General features: G+C 37.0%; 1 protein-coding gene across 1 annotated transcript in view; it reads left to right on the top strand.

Annotated features, from left to right (window-relative positions):
• Positions 1 to 2632: 2632 nt before the first annotated feature.
• Positions 2633 to 19440, top strand: part of Sgcz (sarcoglycan zeta) — an 874745-nt gene continuing 857937 nt past the window's right edge. Inside the window, exon 1 of the mRNA XM_070015959.1 lies at positions 2633 to 3012. Within this exon, the coding sequence (XP_069872060.1) occupies positions 2974 to 3012 (39 nt within the window). The 5' untranslated portion in view covers positions 2633 to 2973. The remainder of the gene's footprint in view (positions 3013 to 19440) is intronic.

Here is a 19440-nt window from a genome sequence, read left to right as displayed (position 1 = left end):
AATAGTCAGTTCATTTTTTTTTTTTTGCTCAGTTCTTTTTCTCGTCCTTTCTTTTCCTATTTAAAGTGTTCTTAGTCCGTTGTCTAATAGTTGTGTCATCTATAAGGTCATAGTTTGTGATCGAGGTTTTCTTTGTGTGTTTTGAACAATATTTAAACTAATGAAGTTATATGGAAATCATTGAAATAGTGGAAGATGTGGCAGACTTTCATGTTTTATGATCATTTAGTTGGATACCAGAATGCAATTGATTCAGAAATTACCAATAGGTTCTGTCTTGTATAAAACCCTCATCTAGTTAACACTGAGCATTGGATATTGTTTTTATTTTTAAATCACTAAAGGTGAATAGTCCTTATATACAAATACATAACTATGTACACATTTGCACGATTATATAGTTAAAATACAGTTTTAAGTGTATAACTTTAACTTCCAATTTTCTTGTAATTGCCTACTTAGAAACCCTCTGAAGTCTTGTATTTCTGAGTAATACTGAAACAAAAATGCTTATTTTTACATGTATCTTTCAATAGCAATTCAATAGTAATATCACACTTATGATATTGGAAGCTACCGCAGAAATAGTATCCCTTTGCAAATATGTTTACAACAAGTTTTCTTGCTTTGTTCTTTTTCTAAAGTTAGGTAAGGACAGGTTGACAGGGAATACAAATTACTTCAGGTGGAAAAGCATTACTTTGAAAAAGTATGTCATTCTATGTAGCCATGTAGATAGAATTGTTGATATTTTCTAGAAAAGAAGCACTGTATTAAAACAGAGTTGTATTTTCTTTAAGTTCATGTAGTCTCAAATTGTAACTCTTGTTTTTCACCATATGCTATATAAAATGATTATGTAAAATACACATTTAAAATGTTTTTTTTTGAGAACTAGAGTCTCAATGCCACTGCTTATGGTTACTTAGTGCTAACCTCAAAAGAAATTGGCAGAAGTTGAAATTGGAGGAAAAGATAGTTTTGATAAGCACATAGAATAGAAATAGACTTAAAGAACTCAGCATGTTTGATGATAAAGCTATGTCCTGTAGTTCTGGATAGCAGGAGACTAGACAGAAAAACTAGATACACTTATTAGTGGATGTGAGGGGAGGAGGGATTCATGTTTCTTTTTTAAACTTGAACAGCAACTACGTAGATGTCTTTCCACACACCTTTATCTGTTCATGCACATTTGAGATTGCTAAGATCTCTGGATACATTGGTGAATAAGAAAGGTGTAGAACATGCCCTCAAGGGCTTACCCAACCATCATAAACACACATATTAAGTAATGATCAATCAAAGTTACAATGAGAGAACCAAGGAAAATATCTAAGAGGCTCACCAGAGGAAGAGCTTTACTGAAGAGATGAATTTAGTCTGAAGCATGAAAGTGTTAAACAAATAATGAGAGGAGGAGAGAGCTGTTCTCAGGAGTGAAAGCAGGTGTTAAAGGCAGTAGCAGATATGTCATGTAGACCAGCAGACAGGAATTCAGTGACAGAGAAGGAAGAAAACAGAGAGGCTAGGGTACTAGACTGGACACATCTAAATTAGATACCAAAGAGAAACACCAGCATTTATGCTGCTCTTCTTCTAAATTGTAAACATCTTCAGATCTCAACAGTTGAGCGGTCACACTTAAAAGGGACTGATTGAATCTCTTCAAAAAGTCAAGGTTTGGTTTTACACTAAAAGATTTAAACAATGCAAACAAGTCCTTTCCCCAAATGTACAGAATACATGTGAAATGCACCGAGCTGTTAGAATCTACTTAAAAAAAAATTTCCAATAAAAAGTTGCATGATCCTAAGAAGCATGACTGCAAGAACATTTCCTTTACATTTCTATTTGTCATTACCTTCAAATGCTTTCAAGTTTTTTTTTAAACTAAAGAAAGAACAAGACAATAACCTGACACTGGAAAGAGATCTAATTGAATATGTGAGAATTCATCCACTCCGGAGCCATCGACACAGGATGAGGAAACATAGGAAATGAATTAAAATGCCTGTCACCTAGTGGATTCCGGACAGGGGCAGTCTTTAAGACCCAGCGACAGTATTTGTCTGGAAAGGAAATGTTGCTTTTTGACAGATGAGAGAAATCCCTTTAGTGCTGGCTGTAAGGGAGAGAAGGGAAGTCAGTCACCTGGTGGCCAAGGCCAGTAAAACAGCAAAGCAGGGGGAAAATTGCTCTAGCTCTCTCTTTCCTCTCTCTCTCTCTCCCTCTCTTCTCTCTGTTGGATGCACCTCCTATTCTCTCAACTCTTTTAGCATAACCTTCAAAGGAGAACGGTTCCCTTCAGACTTGATGATTGTCTTTTCCCCAAGGAGCGAAGATCTCTTAGCTGCAAAGACATTATTTTAAGTCTATACAGGACTTGGGGGAAGATTCCGTTCTCTCGCCAAGGAAATTGATCATTGCTTCTATGCCTGGGACTCACTGCTAAATTAGCTAGCAGAGTAAAGCTCAGCCGAAGAAGCCTTTTATCATGTACTCTCCTCTTCAGTTTGAACACATTTGCTTGAAATTTGCCGCATGACGCTGTCCAGGGAAGCTGCTTTTTTTTTTTCCTCTCTTCCTCGGGATGCAGTAATTCGCTGGTTTCTAAGCTTATTGCAGAAGAAGAAATAATCTTAAATAGAGTGGATTCCCGCCCCCCCCTTCTCTCTCTCTCCTCCCTCTGCTAGATTGCGACTGAGCCTGTCTTAAACCCCCCGGTAATGATCACCTGTCACCAAATCTTTGAGGAAGTTAAAACAAAGTGAATTGTCATTATTTATTTATTTGATTATTATTTTTAACCGGTGGAGGCGGCGTGAGCACGGGAGAATGGGACTGGGAGCAGCTGTCAGGGTTTGGAGGAGGATAAAGCTGAGTTTAAGCTGGACACTCAAAGATTAGATTGCTTTCTGAGACAACTTGCCCGGCGGTTGGTTCCTCTCCACTTCCTTTAGTTTCCGCTCCATGGACCGATCACCCAACCTGGACATTGAGGAGCTCAAGGTACGTGATCCTCCGGACCGTGGTGGTGGTGGGCGTCGGTCGTTCCTTCCTGTCTTCTGTCTTGCTTTTCTCCACAGCCTGTTCTGTGGGGTTCTGTTTGCTGCCTCTTCCTCCTTTCCCTCCCTCCCCCTCTTCAGCCTCCCCAGCCCCAGAGCCTCTGGAGGAGTTGGGGAGGGGGGGTCCCATGGGATGGAAAGTGGGCATTTGGGGGGGACGAAGTGTCCCCCGGACGCAGGCCGAGGACATTGGAGAGAGGGTGGCTTTCTCCTGCGCTCTGGGGCTGGGCAGCCCGAGTGGCTGCTCCTCCTCCTCCTCCTCCTCGTCCTCCTCCTCCTTCCCACATCAGCCACCTCGTCCCCCTCCTCCTCTGGGGAGGGGGTGGGTAACAGCAGTATTTGGGGTGTAGGACCCACCGCCCCGAGCCGGCGCAGGCGGAGGAGGCGCGAGCCCGGTCCGCCTTCCCTCGGTTTCCCAGCAAAGTTGTGGAGATGCGCTGCGGCCGCTTTGCCTCCGCCTCCGGGCTCCGAACCCGCGCCAGCCGCGGCGCCACGCGGCACAGCCGGGGTTCCGCGCGGGGACTGGCGCTCGGGTGGCGTCGGTGGCCGGCCGCTGGGGTGTCCTCCGGCGCCCGGGGAGACCTTCCCATCCTCCCCTCCCCGCCCCCCCACCCCAGCCCGGTGACAGCCCCGGCCGCGAACTGGTGATGGCAAATGGGGAGGGGGGGACAGCGCGAGGGGAGGGACACGGGAGAGGGGCCCCGGTGGCGGGACCTGCCGGCCGGCGGTGCGGGGTGGGGAGGGGGCGCCGGGGAGCTCCGATCGCCCCTCCCCCGCGCCTCCCCCCCCGCTGCGCTCCTGCGCCCACCCGCGACCCCCCGCGCTCCCCTCTGGAGTGGAGGGGCTGCCCGCCCAAACACTCGGGCCGCCGATTTGCCCCATGGCCGGTGGGCATCGTGCTTGCAGAGGCCGGTTATAAAAAGATAAATAGTACTAAAACCCCCAAACCCCCAAACCCCAAAATCAACAAAGCACAAAATAATTTAAATGTCCCGCTCTGGGTAAACGGAAAAAAAGCAGGAAAAGAGGGTGATACCGGGAGTGTTTTATTTAAGATAAAATAAAATAACTCGCCACCCTTCTAAGCGTTTCATTCCATGTAACCTTTTGCTTCAGGAGTGTTTTTCTTTTTTAAATTTTGCTTTCTTTTTTACTAGACTTTAATAAGGTCTCTGTTCAGGTGAGGACTTTCTAGATATCCCCTTCCACTGGGAAAACCAAAAGCCAAGTTGTGCCCCAAGGGTCGGGGTAATGGGTCTGTCCAATGAGCTGAGTGCTGGGCTGGGCTGGGCTGGGGAAAATCCCTGGTAGAGCTGCTTTGCCTGCAGCCTGCCCTCTCTCTCCCGTGACCACCGCCAAGCCAAGCATGCTCAGCCAAGAGCCCATTTCTTCCCATCCACAGGGCATGCAAGAGAGAAAGGGGGTACAGAGCACAGGCTCTGGGTGGCTCTGCCATTGCCTGTGGATGAAGTCCTGGTAGAGGGAGGACCATGGTAAGGGGGTACATGTTACTTCCACTAAAGCCTCTGGGTTTCCTGGAGGTAGGGAAGCAGGGAGGGAGCAAATTTGATGTTCCAGTTAAAGTTGACAGACAAGTTTCTGTGTATTGGCCAAGGTCACAGTCAATAGACCTGTTACCTCTGTACAGGACGCCTTGTCGCTGTGTTGGAAAAGATTTGTTTCCCATGCATCTCAGTCTTTTGGGGAGAAAAGGTAGGTTTTGTTTGAGACACAGAAGGGCACAGATGAATGGCTGTGTGTCAAATATGTGTACACACTATGTGTATTTTATGCAGGGGTGGAGGGGGGGAGAGAAAAAGGGGGGAAGGAGAGAAGGAGGGAGAGGGAGGGAGAGAGAGCTTGTTCCTGGACTACAGAGTGTGAGAGAGGAGAGAGGGTGGCATTTTCTGGTGAGAAATGGGGGAAATTATTTGAGGTTCCTATTGACTTAACTACTTGTAAATCCACAAAACCATGAAAGGGTAGAAATGAGCAAAACTAGGAATCCCAGTGTGGAAACTTCTATTTGATTTGGTATTCATAGGAGATTCCAGCTTCACCTTAATCCTACCACACGTTAATTTAGCAGTTCTCACAGCTAGAGTGTGCTAGACTCTGTGGATGGCAGCAGTGGGTAGAGAACCAGAAGGGTTTGAAGGGTGACCCAGGGTGTTGGCATTGACTGGGAAGAACTGAAGGAATGCTAAACAAGAAGACCTATTGGCTTTGCTGAGAAGTTATGTCAGACTGCTGGCGCGGGTCAAAACTGGCAAGAGAGAAAAGTTAGTTAAGCCTTATAAGGTTTATGGTCCTACAGCTTAGGGAATAATTTGTGTTGGGAGTTTTCACTATGTTTCTGCAGTACATTACTCTCTGAGATAGATGTCCTCATACATGGTTATACAGATGTGGGATAACTCGTCTGGACTTCTTTGTAGAGTGGAATCTACTGCATTGGGTTTCCTAGACAATTCCAGTTCAAGTTAATCTGTGACAGCTCCTTCTTAAAATCTTCCAGGTGATCAGAGAAGGAGAAAAAAAAACTTGGGATACATACATGGGGGTGGGGCATGATATGAATATCTGGATTTGCTTATGATCCATTGGGTGCTTATACTAAGGTACAGGTACAGAAAACTTTAATTGTATGATGCTTTCAAAACATGATAAGGAATATTTAAAGGGACTTTATAAATAAATAAATAAATATACATGATACTCAAAGAATCCAGTTTAGTTTTAGACACCTGGTATCATTGTGAAGCTATCTCAGGTTTAGAGAAAAGAATATTTTACTAATTTTTCATCTTTGGGATAAATTGAAAGAAAAATGTTTTGTTTTTACTAGTTTTATAAGTGTTTTAAAGGATAACCTATAGTAAACAAGACCGTCTTCTATAACTTTTTAAACAAAAGATGAGCTTCAATGATTATTAAATCATTGCTGTATCATAAACAAAACATACATATTAAAGTGTTTATTGGTAGATGAGTAATACATAGTTATGTGCAGAAAATCACTAATGAAGGAAAGCATGTTTCATCTATTCTTCACAAAAGCCCCAATGAGATAGTTGAGTAGTGAACTGGGAGAGACTCCACAGAATTTGGTCTGTTCTTTTCCCTTTGATCTCTATCAGTTTCTTTCTCCAATGAATATATAAACTTTACTTGGGATTTTTGCCTCAGTGTTTGTTTTTAAAGAAGAAACAACATCAAACAGCTCAAAATATGAGCTTTGCTTTGGAAATGTGGGTGTCAATAAATATTGATATTAGAAAAAGCAGACTGTCTCCGAAATATCTGAGTTGGCTGTTGTTTGCCTTTCAGTAGTTGATATTGAAATATTAGCTTTACCTTTTATTTTAGCTCTTTTATTTTAGCAAGTAAAATATAATGCATTTGGATGCTAAGAATGCATTTGTGGATAATTTCTAATTTGCTTGAGGATCAAAACTATAAAACATCAGTTCAGTAATTGCAGTCAGTTGTATTTGATCTCAGTGTTTATTTATTTATTTGCTAGGATTATTCCTTTAATGAGATAACTGGCTCAGAGTTAACAATGGAAATTACTGTATTGCAGAACATGAAAGATCTGTTTTTCAAATACTTTTTAGATTATCATGTTGTGAGGTACAAAAATATGAACTCCATGGTTAATTCTTAGATGCATGAATGAACTTTTTAGTATATTTTATTTCATTTGTTTGGGTAAATTTCATGAGGTCCTGTAATTGTTACTTATGGTTATTCATTTGATTTAAATAAAACATTGTTTGCCAGAACTTGAAACTTGCTTTATATAGATGAGGAAAAAATCCTCAGAATAATAATACCATCTAGTCATTAGGAAAGTATTGGGTGAATTGGAAATGATAACCACCCCCCCCCAAAAACATGTATAGGTGTTTGAACAAGGGGTTGATACCAAAGTCTTAGACCAAACTCATAATGCATTCATTTCCAGTTCAATTAGATAGGAGACCTGTGCTGAGAATTCAAAAAATGTTTTTCTGTTTCATCAATAACACACTGCGGTGTGGGAGGCTTGTGATGAGTGTAAGTAGGTGGTATTTTTTATGCGAGTCATTCTATAGTGAAAAATAGTACTCTCCAACACATGTAATATTTTTAGCAACCTGCTTTATACATTCCTTTTCTGCTTTAGTATAAGGAAATATATTTGTGACTGGTTAATGATTTCACCTTCTTCACAGCTTCTGGGATTATGACTTCTTTCTAGATCCAGTTCCAATTTGCTTTTGAAAGCAAATAACCTTCACTTAAATGATAGCAAGCAATCTTGATGTGTAAAGTTAGTATTATTTTTAATGGATAAATAGTAATTGTATACATTCATGAGGGACACTATGATCTGGTCACATTGTTTGCTCAAAGCAGAATGATTAAATAAAAGCTAATTAACGTGCTCATCATTTTATTTTTTGTGGTGAGACTTTTTTTTTGCTTAATATCTTACTCCCTTGTGTATCTTGTGTTGTAACCTAGATTTTTTTATCATTCAGAAGTGTACTTAATTAATGAGATATAAACTTCAGTAATAGTAGTGAGATTTTTTTTCATTATAAAGTTAGGAAGAACAAAAAGAATACATGATAAATCTGGAAAGAGAATCAGGAAAAAGATACTTAAAGTTGAGCAAATGACAAGAGACATCTTCAGTGGTCTACTGTAATTACTAAACACATAATCCAGACTTCCTACTGTCTCTTCCAGCTTTATTCATCTCTAGAATTTTACTGATTGAAAACACTTCAGAATGTGAAGTTGTAATAAAAGAGAATATTTATACAATTGTAGTTCTTCAAGGTGGTTTAATAATGTAAGATCATAGACCAGTATGTGTCTTGTAGGATATTACTTTGTACAATATTTAATGAGTTTTTTCTAACAGGAATTTTAGCTAACATACAATTTAGAAGTGCTTACACCTTTTAAGATATTAGGGAATATTCTCATTTAAAGATCTATAAAATTTTTGATTTTATATGCTTCAATTGGTAACTGTTTAAATAATTAAATGTTTTATGTCAAAATAAAAGTTTATAAGTTTAATTGTCAAGAACTGTATTTGGCTTGTGAAAAGTCTCATCCTTTAATATTCTATAAGGCTAAAAGTAAGCTGCCTTTTTTATAACAATGTAGATTTTAGTACACAGACATGAAAGTTTTCATTTGACTTTGTTGCTTCGTTTCTTTGGAAAATGGAAGGAAGCACAAGGTGATCTTGTGTTCTCCATAAAACTGTGTAGAAGCTTCTAGCCCAATCACAGAAATGAACTAATTTGATGGTGGCTTTTCATTTGAAAGCATTATAGTGCATTGTGGAAACTAAATATTGTAGCAAGTGCTTTGAGAGTTCTCTTGATGCTTCTAATTATGTAATTTTTTCTTTCGTATTTCTTTAATATTTCTGCAAAATATTATAGACCATGGTCCAATTTTAGAGTATTTGTAGTACTTCTACAGTATTAAACAGGGCATCTAGAGTTTCCATGTTAAGGTGACATTAAAACCTCGAAAAATGGAAGATTTTAGCATCCAGCTACAAAGACTGTAATTGTGGTAGCAATGTCTGTTCCTGAAACAATGACTAAACATTCAGTCTTACATGTTAATTCACGCCCTTCCAGACACACACCAAAACAGAGTTCAGAAGCAGAATTCAGAGATTTAAACAAAAGCACTGAGTTTTCCTCCCACTTCCATTTGTGTGATACCTAGCATGTTGCTCTGGTTAGGGTAATAGAATTTAGTGCTCAAACGCTGCCTGTGCTGGCACCTGTACATATCCCTTAAACCTTCTTCTTTTCATACTTCTTAGGTGATACAGATTGAAGGAGATGGGGAGCAAATGTAATTAATGGGTGTTGTAGGCAGACACAAAAATATTTCTTCAAATGCTATCATCACCAGCACCACCGTATCTAGTAATGAACAGAAATATCAACCTCTGTTTGAAGAGAGCTTGGGGCACTATTCTGTCTACTTCTTCTTAGCCTCTGTAGATGACCCCAAAACACTACCATAAGTGTTCAAGACTGAGCAACACAAAGAAGAAACCTCAGGGCCAGCTGAGTACTAATTAACTTCCAGATCAGAGAGTTTCTGGCTTTAAAGGACTTTTAAAAAAAAAGTCAATTTTGACCTCTGCAAGGAAAATATATTTCAAATTGATAAATTCATACATCTTTTTATTCCTCACATACTTTCTCCTCTGATCATCAAAACAGGTTTACCTGATGAATTTGTTGTTATTGTTGTTGTTGCTTCATGGGTCCAAAAAATGGAGATGCAGAAAATTCAAGTGAAATGTTCAGAATTACAAGATAGTAATTAACTCAAGTACTCAAATATATCTTATTTTTACCAATCCTGTGCAATTATATATTGGCCATAGTTAAAAGAAATTGGAAAAAAAACTAATTGTGGAGATTTCTCTCTAAAGTTCTCTACTGTTCTCATTTCTAGTTTTAGTGATAGCATTAATATTGATGATGGATTCAGAACAGTTGATATATTGAATGTTTACTTTTCTTTTTAACAGTATGCTCATTAGCTAATATTTGGACCAAATTTCTGTTGGTTGCTTTTTGTTAATAAAACTCAACAGAAAAGCTAGGTGCTGAAGGCTCATACCTGTAATCCTTGCTACTCAGGAAGGTGAGATATGAAAATTGCAGTCTGAAGCCATCCTGGGCAGGAAAGTCTGTAAGACTCCTATCTCCAATTAAACATCAAAAAGCAGATCATAGAGCTTTGATACAAGTGGTAGAATGGTAGCCTTGAACACAAAGCCTAGTGACAGTATCCAGGCCTTGAGATTAAACCCCAGACACACACACATTCTCTCTCTCTCCTCTCTCTCTCTCTCTCTCTCTCTCTCTCTCTCTCTCTCTCTCTCTCTCTCTCTCTCTCTCTCTCTCTCTCTCTCCCTCTCTCTCTCTCTCTCTCCCTCTCTCTCTCTCTCTCACACACACACATACACACACAGGAATAAATTATGAAATGCCACTAGATTATAGCTTTGTATCCGTAAACTACAAATCTTCCTCATTTCTTTCTTCATGATTGTTGTCAATAATTTTGATTTTGTTAGGCCTATAGATCAAATTTATCCCATAACAAGTAATTGACCTCTTAGCCTCATGCATATTTAGATACTATCTTGAAATTAAAATGAATAAATCCAAATAATCATACATAAAAATGGCCAGGAATTTAGATTTATGATATTTCAGAAATTTGGACATATATACAAAATGATTTAATCTCTAATGAAAGTAAATATCTCAATGGATATATATGAGATTTACAATAAGTGGCTATAAAGTAAATATGGCTTCAAATCTTGTAATTTTATATCAAGTTCTTCAAAATTTGTTGGGAAAAAACTCAGGATGTATAAATAAGCTGATACATACATGGAATAAAATACTTGGGAAGGGCATTTCTTTTAAATTCGTAAAAAAAAAAATCAACATTTAGTGACATCTTTTTGAAGGTACTTTCCAACACATCAACATTAAGGGGCCTAAGCAGGTGTGATGTACCTTGTTACACATATTTTCTACCTAAGAATCATGATTTTCTTACATCGCTTCCCTTTGATGATCAATACTAGATTTTGCATTCTTTAGGAAATATTTTCTCTCCAAACCACACAGTTTCTGTCACTGCTCAGTGTGCCTGCTGAAGCAACAGGAGAAAAGAACCCACCAAAACTGCTTTGAGCTTTGATTCCTAGATGGTGGATCAGTTTGCCTTCCCAAGCACAGCTGCTTAGTCATTATCTCAGCAGAATTATCAGTGGCTAATAGCCATGAGTATTCTGGGTCACTCTAAAATAGTTAAACAATGCATATATTAAATCTTTGAGAGCAGAGGACATACTATATTTATCTTTGCTGGAGGCATGTAATGCTTCAATTACTTACCCACACATTATAACTATCAAATTTCTTCTACATTTGTTTTTAAACTCCCATCTTCCTTTAGAATGCCTTAAAAGAAATATATTATCTACCTAAGATAAAAGAGATTTTGATTCTTAGGTAGAAACAACCAATTCAGCTGTCAAGAACAAGAACATTTTTGTGAAACATGATATAATAAATCAATGACAACAAAGAGAAAATAGTGGTATCATGTAATTCTACAAGTTTGTATCTACTTACAGTATTTGACTGTTTTTAAGACCCCAAAACAGAGAAGGGAAAGCTACTTAAAGGAAATAGAAATTGCTTACTTCAAGAGCTATTGAATTACATTCAAATCATCTACTGCTCTCTCAACATGAGAAGGGAGAGAAATTTAGTCTAGTTGCAATAGCAGCATTAGTCTTTCTCCTAAGTTGGTTATGTTTGGAGTCTTTTTCATAAAAGAATTTGTTTCCCTTTTAGTTGTCTCTTTGTCTTTGTATTAGACATATATTTATGGCCCGCCTCTAATGAATACTTACTGGTTACTGGTCACATGTTACATATTTTTCATATTATTTTTGCTAGTCTTAAATACCCATGAAGAATTTTTGGTTCTAAAAATACATACTAATGTACATGATTGTAATATTTCATAGAGATTCAATTATTTTTTTAAAAGTTTACATGGATAAGCCATAATATTTCATACCACTTATGAGAAGCTTTAACCGTGCATGCATGTTCACATGTTTTAAATTTTGAATTATGATATATTTCTGCACACAGTAATTTTTGAACCTGTTTTTCACAAAACAAAACCCATAACACTATGAATAAAAATCTGGTGATCAACATTTACACTATGGGAACTTAACTTGAAGACATTTTGTTGTATATTTTTATGACTGTTTTTTATTGTTCTCAAATTTGTGAAGTTTAATGACCTGTATTACCAAATCTCTGAATTTCTAATAACTGTGATTTTTATCTAGTGTAGAGAAATTATTTTAGGAAAACTTAAAGTAAATGATCTCACGTGAACCAGCATTTTGTTTCATGTTTTCAAGTCTACTGTGTAAAAAATCAGTGTTTTGATTAGTTGATTGCTCTAGGCAGAAGAGGCAGGTAGACTTTCAGGTATTTTATTTCATCTCATCAAGTTTCTTAAAGTTCATATTTGAGTCATGGTTCAAAGAATAAGTAGTTACTCATACTGTGTCATAATGATAAAGCTTTTCATTATTAAATCATTCCTGGGAGAAATTATGAGCATTTAGTAATTACAGAATGTGAAATGCACAACTGGATTAGGTTAAATTTATTTTTGTCAAGTGGCAAGTGCAGTAGAGAGTTGTTCGTGTACTTCGGGGCCAATTACAATACATATCTGCCTTTATTTTTACAAATGCTATGCTTCATTTATTTCATAAGACAAGAATAGCTCATAAACTATACTGGGTAATACTAACTTTAGAATACTCAATATTCAAAAAGAATAACAATTTTGAAACAACCATTTCATCATTTTTATTTTTCTTATTCAAAGCATAATAATTACAGTTTTATAGGAATATGCCTTGAATGGTTTATTAATGAATAGTAATACTATAGACTATAACTTCGTGTTCATGAATGTTTGTAATTATAAAAATTATTTGAAAACATGTCCAGGGTATTATTTTTTTTCTCTTCCTTGTCTCAACTTCTTGATGATTAATACGATACACTATCCATCTTGTAAACTTTATGTAAATTCAAAGTTGTAGAATTGTACATTGGCCCTTTTTTCAATATGCCCAATGTAATTAAAATTCAAAAGACTGATATAATAGCCTTTGCATCTGTTCTGTTATGAATGACTACCATCAGAGTACAAATCAGGAATATGTTAAACATTAATAAAAAATGAAAATATTAAGTAAGTTTATAGCTTACTTGAAGGAGGAATTATTTCATGTAAACATAAAAACAAACAGAAAAAAATAGCATGCTTCTACCCACAAAGTACCTTTGACTTTGATATTTTATCCTTTTCTTTGATTTCATTAATCCAATGTTTAAACTTCACATCAAAAGACCTGTAATTCTTTGTGATATTGGCAGATATAAACTTTATTGCTCTTGGCATATGCATTATTGAATTCTTAGCATGGAATTGTTTTAGAATGTTTTCAAGGTATATAAAATATAGGAATTCTTATCTATGTGAATGTTCACTTTCAGTATCTTTACAGTTCCCTTGTGAGTACCCTTCCCAACGCTTCTGTTATCTGAGACTATTCTCTTTATAAATACTTCAAGATAATGTATTTCCTTCAAGATAATCTTACATGCTCAGAAAGCTTCTTCCACTTGAATTTATAGAATGATGATGACACCCAGTTGGTCACTTCCCCAGTTGGCAACAATCTAGCAGGAAGCTCTGTCTGGATGTTTCATAGGCACTTCAGCCTAACAACCCAGTGCTCCCAATCAAATCTGAGCTCACTGGAGAATCTCGCCTTGTTCAGTGCTTCTCCTTCCCCCTGGCCTAAGTTAAAGCTCTAAGGAGTCTTCTTCACTCAGTTCATCCCAATTTCCTCTTATTCAATTGATCAATAAGTCCATCATACTTTGTAGAGTAAGTACGGGTATTATTCTCCACACTTTTTGTTAAAACCCTAAATCAAGTTCTTATCTTCTCAAATCTCTTTTACCCTATAAAGCATGTTTACATTTCTTTCATTGAGACTGGCCATGTCATAGTGAATGTGATAATATGTGACTCCTTAAACTAAGGAGTAGAATCAGAATCTCGGTGAAGGCAATTTTATCCTGTATTTTTCACTTCTAGTAAGTCATTTTGAAGTAAGTTGGAAAAGATTGCAGTCTGGGATATCAACCTTGGCCTGATGTTAAAGAAAGAAGGGTATATGGTTTCTAGAAAAATCTAAAAATTTTCTGTAGCTAGGCATTCTAATACTAAATTGAAGAGAAGTGGTGAGAGTGGACATCCTTGTCTCATTCCTGAGTTAAGAGGAAATGGCTTTAGTTTTTCACCATTAAGTATAATGCTGGGTATAGGTTTGTCATATAGTCTTTATTGTATTGAGGAAGGTTCCCTGGACTCCTAGTTTTTCCAGAGCCTTCATCATAAAGGGGTGTTGGATCTTGTCAAATGCTTTTTCTGCATCTATTGAGATAACCATGTGGTTTTATCCTTGCTCTTGTTGATGTGATGAATTAAATCAATTGATTTGTGTATATTGAACCAGCTTTGCATCCCTGAAATGAATCCTGTTTGATTGTGGTGTATGATTTTTTGGATGAATTATTGAAGTCCATTGACCAAAATTTTGTTGAGAAGTTTTGCATCAATGTTCATCAAAGAAATGGGTCTATAGTTCTCTTTCTTTGATGAATCCCTGCCTGGTTTTGGGATGATGGTTATGATGGCTTCATAGAATGAGTTTGGTAGAACTTTCTCTTTCAATTTCATTGAAGAGTTGGAGGAGTATTGGTGTGAGCTCTGCTTTGAAGGCCTTGTAGAATTCCACTGTAAATCCATCTGGTCTTGGGATTTTCTTACATCGGAGGTCTCTTATTGCTGTTTCTATTTCAGTGCTTGATATGGGCCTGTTAAGATGGTTTAACTCATCTTGGTTTAGTTTCGGCATATCAATATTTGCTAGGAAAAGGTCCATTTCTGCCAAGTTCTCAAACTTATTAGCATAAAGTTTTGAGAAGTATTCCCTTATAATGTTCTGAATCTTGGTTGTTTCTGTGGTGATGTTTCCTTTCTCATCTCTGAGTTTATTTATTTGGGTGTGTTCTCTTCTTTTTGTGGTAAGATTTGCTAAGGGTCTGTTAATTTTTTGAAGAACCAACTCTTTGTTTTGTTGATTCTTTCTATGTTTTTTTGGACTTTAATTCATTTAATTCTGATTTAATTTTAATTTTTTCTTTTTTGGGGGGGAGGGGGTCCTGTTGAGGGGCCTGAACTCTGGGCCTGGGCGCTGCCCCTCAGCCCTTCAGCTCAAGGCTAGCACTATACCACTTGAGCCACAGCACCACTTCTGGCTTTTTTCTTTTTGCTTATGTGGTGCTGAGGAATTGAACCCAGAGCCTCAGGCATGCAAGGCAAGCACTCTACCACTGAGCCACCTTCCCAGCCCAAATTTAATTATTTCTTTCCATCTACTGGATTGGGGTTTATCTTGCTACACTTTTTCAAGGAGGTTCAGTTATATATTAAATTGTTGGTTCCAGATCTCTCCAATTTGTTGATGTGGGAGCTCATTTCTTTTTGCTTCTTCACCTACTTAAAATTTAGATGTATCTCTAACATTATTAAATCCCACAACAACAAATCCTAAAGAAACAACTGCCCTAATAATAAGTGGGCTAAAGTCTTAAAGAGAGATTCTATGATGAGGAAATAAGAATGGCCAATTGACACATGAAGAAATGATCATCCTCTCTAGCCATACAAATAATGCAAACCAAAACAACATTGATATTCCACCTCATGCCAGTTAAAAAGGCTATATATAATCAAGAAATCTAATAACAACAGATGCTAGAGGGGATATGGACAAAAGGGAACCCTACTTTTTGGGGGGAGTGCAAATGTGTTCAACCACTTTGGAAAGCAGTATGGAGGTTCCTTAAAAGACTCCACATAGAGCTCCTCTATGACCCAGCAATCCTACTTTTGGGCATTTACCCTAATGATCAAAAACAAGGCCATACTAAAGCTACTAGCACAACTATGTTTATTGCAGCATTATTCACCATAGCTAAGATGTATAAGATGCCCCTCAGTAGATGAATGAATCAAGAAAATGTGGTATATGTATATACAATGGAATTCTATGCCTCCATCAGAAAGAATGACACCGCCTCATTTGTTAGGAAATGGAAAGAGTTGGAAAAAATCATATTAAGTGAAGTAAGCCAGGCCCAAAGAAACATAGGTCCCATGGTTTCCTTACCTGCAATAACTAGTATATGTCTAGGACAAGCAGAAGAAGTCAAAAGCTATGTACATATGACCATATAAGATGATGCTAAGGGAAATGAATCCATGACAGGGACACAAGAGATTTTATCTTTGTTGCTGTTGTTTTTAATGTACTATGTTTATAATGTACTATATGATTATTTTGTTTCTTTTGTATGTTCTTTCCCCTTGGTATAACCCCTGTTTTCACTGTATTTGATTCTGGTGGCCTGCATCTTGTGTATGCATTTTTTTTCTAATTTGGGGAGGGGAAAGGAAATTAGTAAACCCTGGAACAAGGATACAGGTTGACCCATTGTAACAATGAGATGTACAAGATACTGTGCTGAAAAGGAACTTTAAAACTTTGAGTATTTGGGAAGAGGGGGAGGGAGGAGTTGGGGAGGAGGAGAAGTAAGGGATGTTAGGAGAAAAACAAAGGAGGAGGTAACAAAGCTTGATAGGAAATATACTCATTACCTTACTAATGTAACTGTAACCCCACTGTACAGTATCTTTATAATAAAAAAATATATATTAAGAAAGGTAAAAAACCCAAATGGTATAAAGCTAGATTTTAAGAATTCATTTGTGTAATATTTAACTTAGTTATATTTATATATTATTTCTACTATATTTGGATTTACGTCTACCATTTTAGTTCTTTATTTCCACTTAATACAGAAATCCTTTTCCTCCTGTCAGATAATTCTTTTGTAATCTGAGAAAGTCTTCATTTTACTTTTGGTTTCAAAAGGATTTTTTTGTTCCAAAATTCTAGATATTTTTCTTGAAGTATTAAAATAATTTCATTATTTTTTAAAGTTAACTTCTTCCAAAGAGAAATCAGATCTTAACCTTAATGTCATTTTATAGAAGTAATATTTCTTTACACTTTAGTCACTTTTAATACCTCCTTTTTCTCTTTAGTGTTCTTCAGTTTTAGTATGATATGTATACTTGTGAATTAAATATAATTATACAGCTTGCTGTTTTACAATTAGGACTTTGTGAAACAAAAGTGCACTGTGTTAGAGGTTGTCTAAGAACTACTATATCTCTTTTTCTCATCTTTCTCTCTCTTTTTATCTTTCTTGTAGACTGAGGTTCTGTGCTATTCAGGGCCATGGCCTTGATAGTAAAGTGATTTACTTCTGAGCCACCATTATAGCCATTTTCTTTACTAGTCATTGCTCTCAGTTCTCAAATGAGTTGATGCTCATATTGTGATCTCCTAAAACAACAAACACACACCATTATCACCCAACTTCTGCTGATATGGAGTCTCACAAGCATTTTCATCCAGGAATTCCTGGTACCTTGATGTTCCAGATATTAACCTCCTCTGTAACTTGGATGACAAACACCCATCACCATGTCCAGCTATTGATCGAGAAGGGCTTATAAATGTATTTGTGAAATGGCCTTGATTTGAGATTGTTCCAATTTCAAATTTTCCATGTAGCTAATATCACAGTCATGAAGTTCCTATGTTTGGCTCTATACTAAATGTTTAAAAAAAAGCTAACTGAAACTTAAAGTGATTATGACATACATTTATCCCATCTTATTATTTTGTTATATTCTTCATTGATATTATGTTTTATCAAATGTAGAAAATCTCATAATGAAGACTATAAATTGTGTTTTTTATATTCTACATGCCAACTGCTATCTATCATACCATGGATATATATATATAATATATATATTTGTGTGTGAATAATAGATGTTTATAAAATATTTTGTTGACATACTTTGGAACTATTTGATGACAGAGTGGAGTTTTATTTTGGGAGAAAGGACACTATCTTTTATAGTTTGCGGTTTTTTTGTTACTTGGTCCAATATGGAATAAAATTATGAATTAATTGGTACTGGTTAGAATGAATAGTTATTTAGATAGGTTATTTCTAGATGATGTGCAAGTTTGTAACGTTGTAACTTGAGGTGATGCATATAAGGAATCATCTTGTTCAGGTGGGATAACTCCTCCTGGATTTCTAGGGCCAACCTTTGAGCTAGTGTACATGGAAGCATCTTAGAATATGTATTTTTGTTGCTCAGATTTTTTTCCTGTGAACTTTCTATTATGTGGTTTATTCTGAGTATTTTATTTTTTATATTTCTTAGTCTTGTGAGAAATTTATTTCTTTTTCTTTTTTTGTTTTTTTTATTTAATTTAATTTTATTTGTGAACATACTGTACAGAGGAGTTACAATTACATGGGCAGGATAATGCATACATTTCTTACCAAGCATTGCAGCCTCCTCCTTTGTTTACCCTTCACATCCCTTCCCAGCCTCCCCCCTCCCCCCCATCCCAATCCTATTCCTTCCCCCCCCCCCCCCGCACCGACATTGTAAAGCTCGTTTTGGATATGACAACTTGTACTTCTCATTGTTGCAACAGGTCCACCTGTATCCTTAAACAACTGGTTTTTCCCCATCTCCTCCATAAGTTATACTGACATCAAATATAGTGAAAGCAGGGGTTATAATGTGGGGGAGGGACATACAAAGCAACAAAGAGATAATCTTATAAATGCGTTAGAAACACATGCATGAAAGAAAAAAACATTAAAATACACATCTAAGGGATCATTTTCCTGACATCACATTATCTGACCTTTTCTGCTTGACTCATACCTATACTAGATATTGCAAATAAGGGAAACCATGGGACCTATGCTTCTTTGGGCCTGGCTTACTTCACTTAATATAATTTTTTCCAAGCCTTTCCATTTCCTAACAAATGGGGAAATGTCATTCTTTCTGATGGAGGCATAGAATTCCATTGTGTATATATACCACATTTTCTTGATCCATTCATCTACTGAGGGGCATCTGGGTTGGTTCCATATCTTAGCTATGGTAAATAATGCTGCAATAAACATAGTTGTGCTGGTAGCTTTAGTGTGGTCTTGTTTGTAAACATTTGGGTAAATGCCCAAAAGTGCGATTGCTGGGTCATAGGGGAGTTCTATGTGGAGTCTTTTGAGGAACCTCCATACTGCTTTCCAAAGTGGTTGAACAAGTTTACATTCCCACCAACAATGATGTAAAGTTCCTTTCTGTCCACATCCCCTCCAGCATCTGTTGTTGTTAGAGTTCTTGATTTTTGCCGTTCTAACTGGAGTGAGGTGATATCTCAATGTTGTTTTGATTTGCATTTCTTTTATGGCTAGGGATGTTGAACATTTCTTCATGTGTCTATTGGCCATCCTTCTTTCTTCTTCAGAGAAGTTTCTCTTTAAGTCTTTCGCCCACTTATTTATTGGGCAGTTGTTTCTTTGAGGATTTGTTGTTGGGGGGTTTAATTTTTTGAGTTCCAAGTATATTTTAGATATGAGACCCTTGTCCATTGTATGGCTAGTAAAGATCTTCTCCCAATCGGTGGGCTTTCTATTGATCTTGCTAGCTATGTCATTTGCCCTGCAGAAGC

The sequence above is a fragment of the Dipodomys merriami genome, unplaced genomic scaffold (assembly GCF_024711535.1).
Source record: "Dipodomys merriami isolate MVZ:Mamm:240054 unplaced genomic scaffold, mDipMer1.0.p SCAF_12, whole genome shotgun sequence".
NCBI lineage: Eukaryota > Metazoa > Chordata > Mammalia > Rodentia > Heteromyidae > Dipodomys > Dipodomys merriami.
Note: the sequence above shows the minus strand (reverse complement) of the source record. Positions and strands in the feature narration are given on the sequence as shown.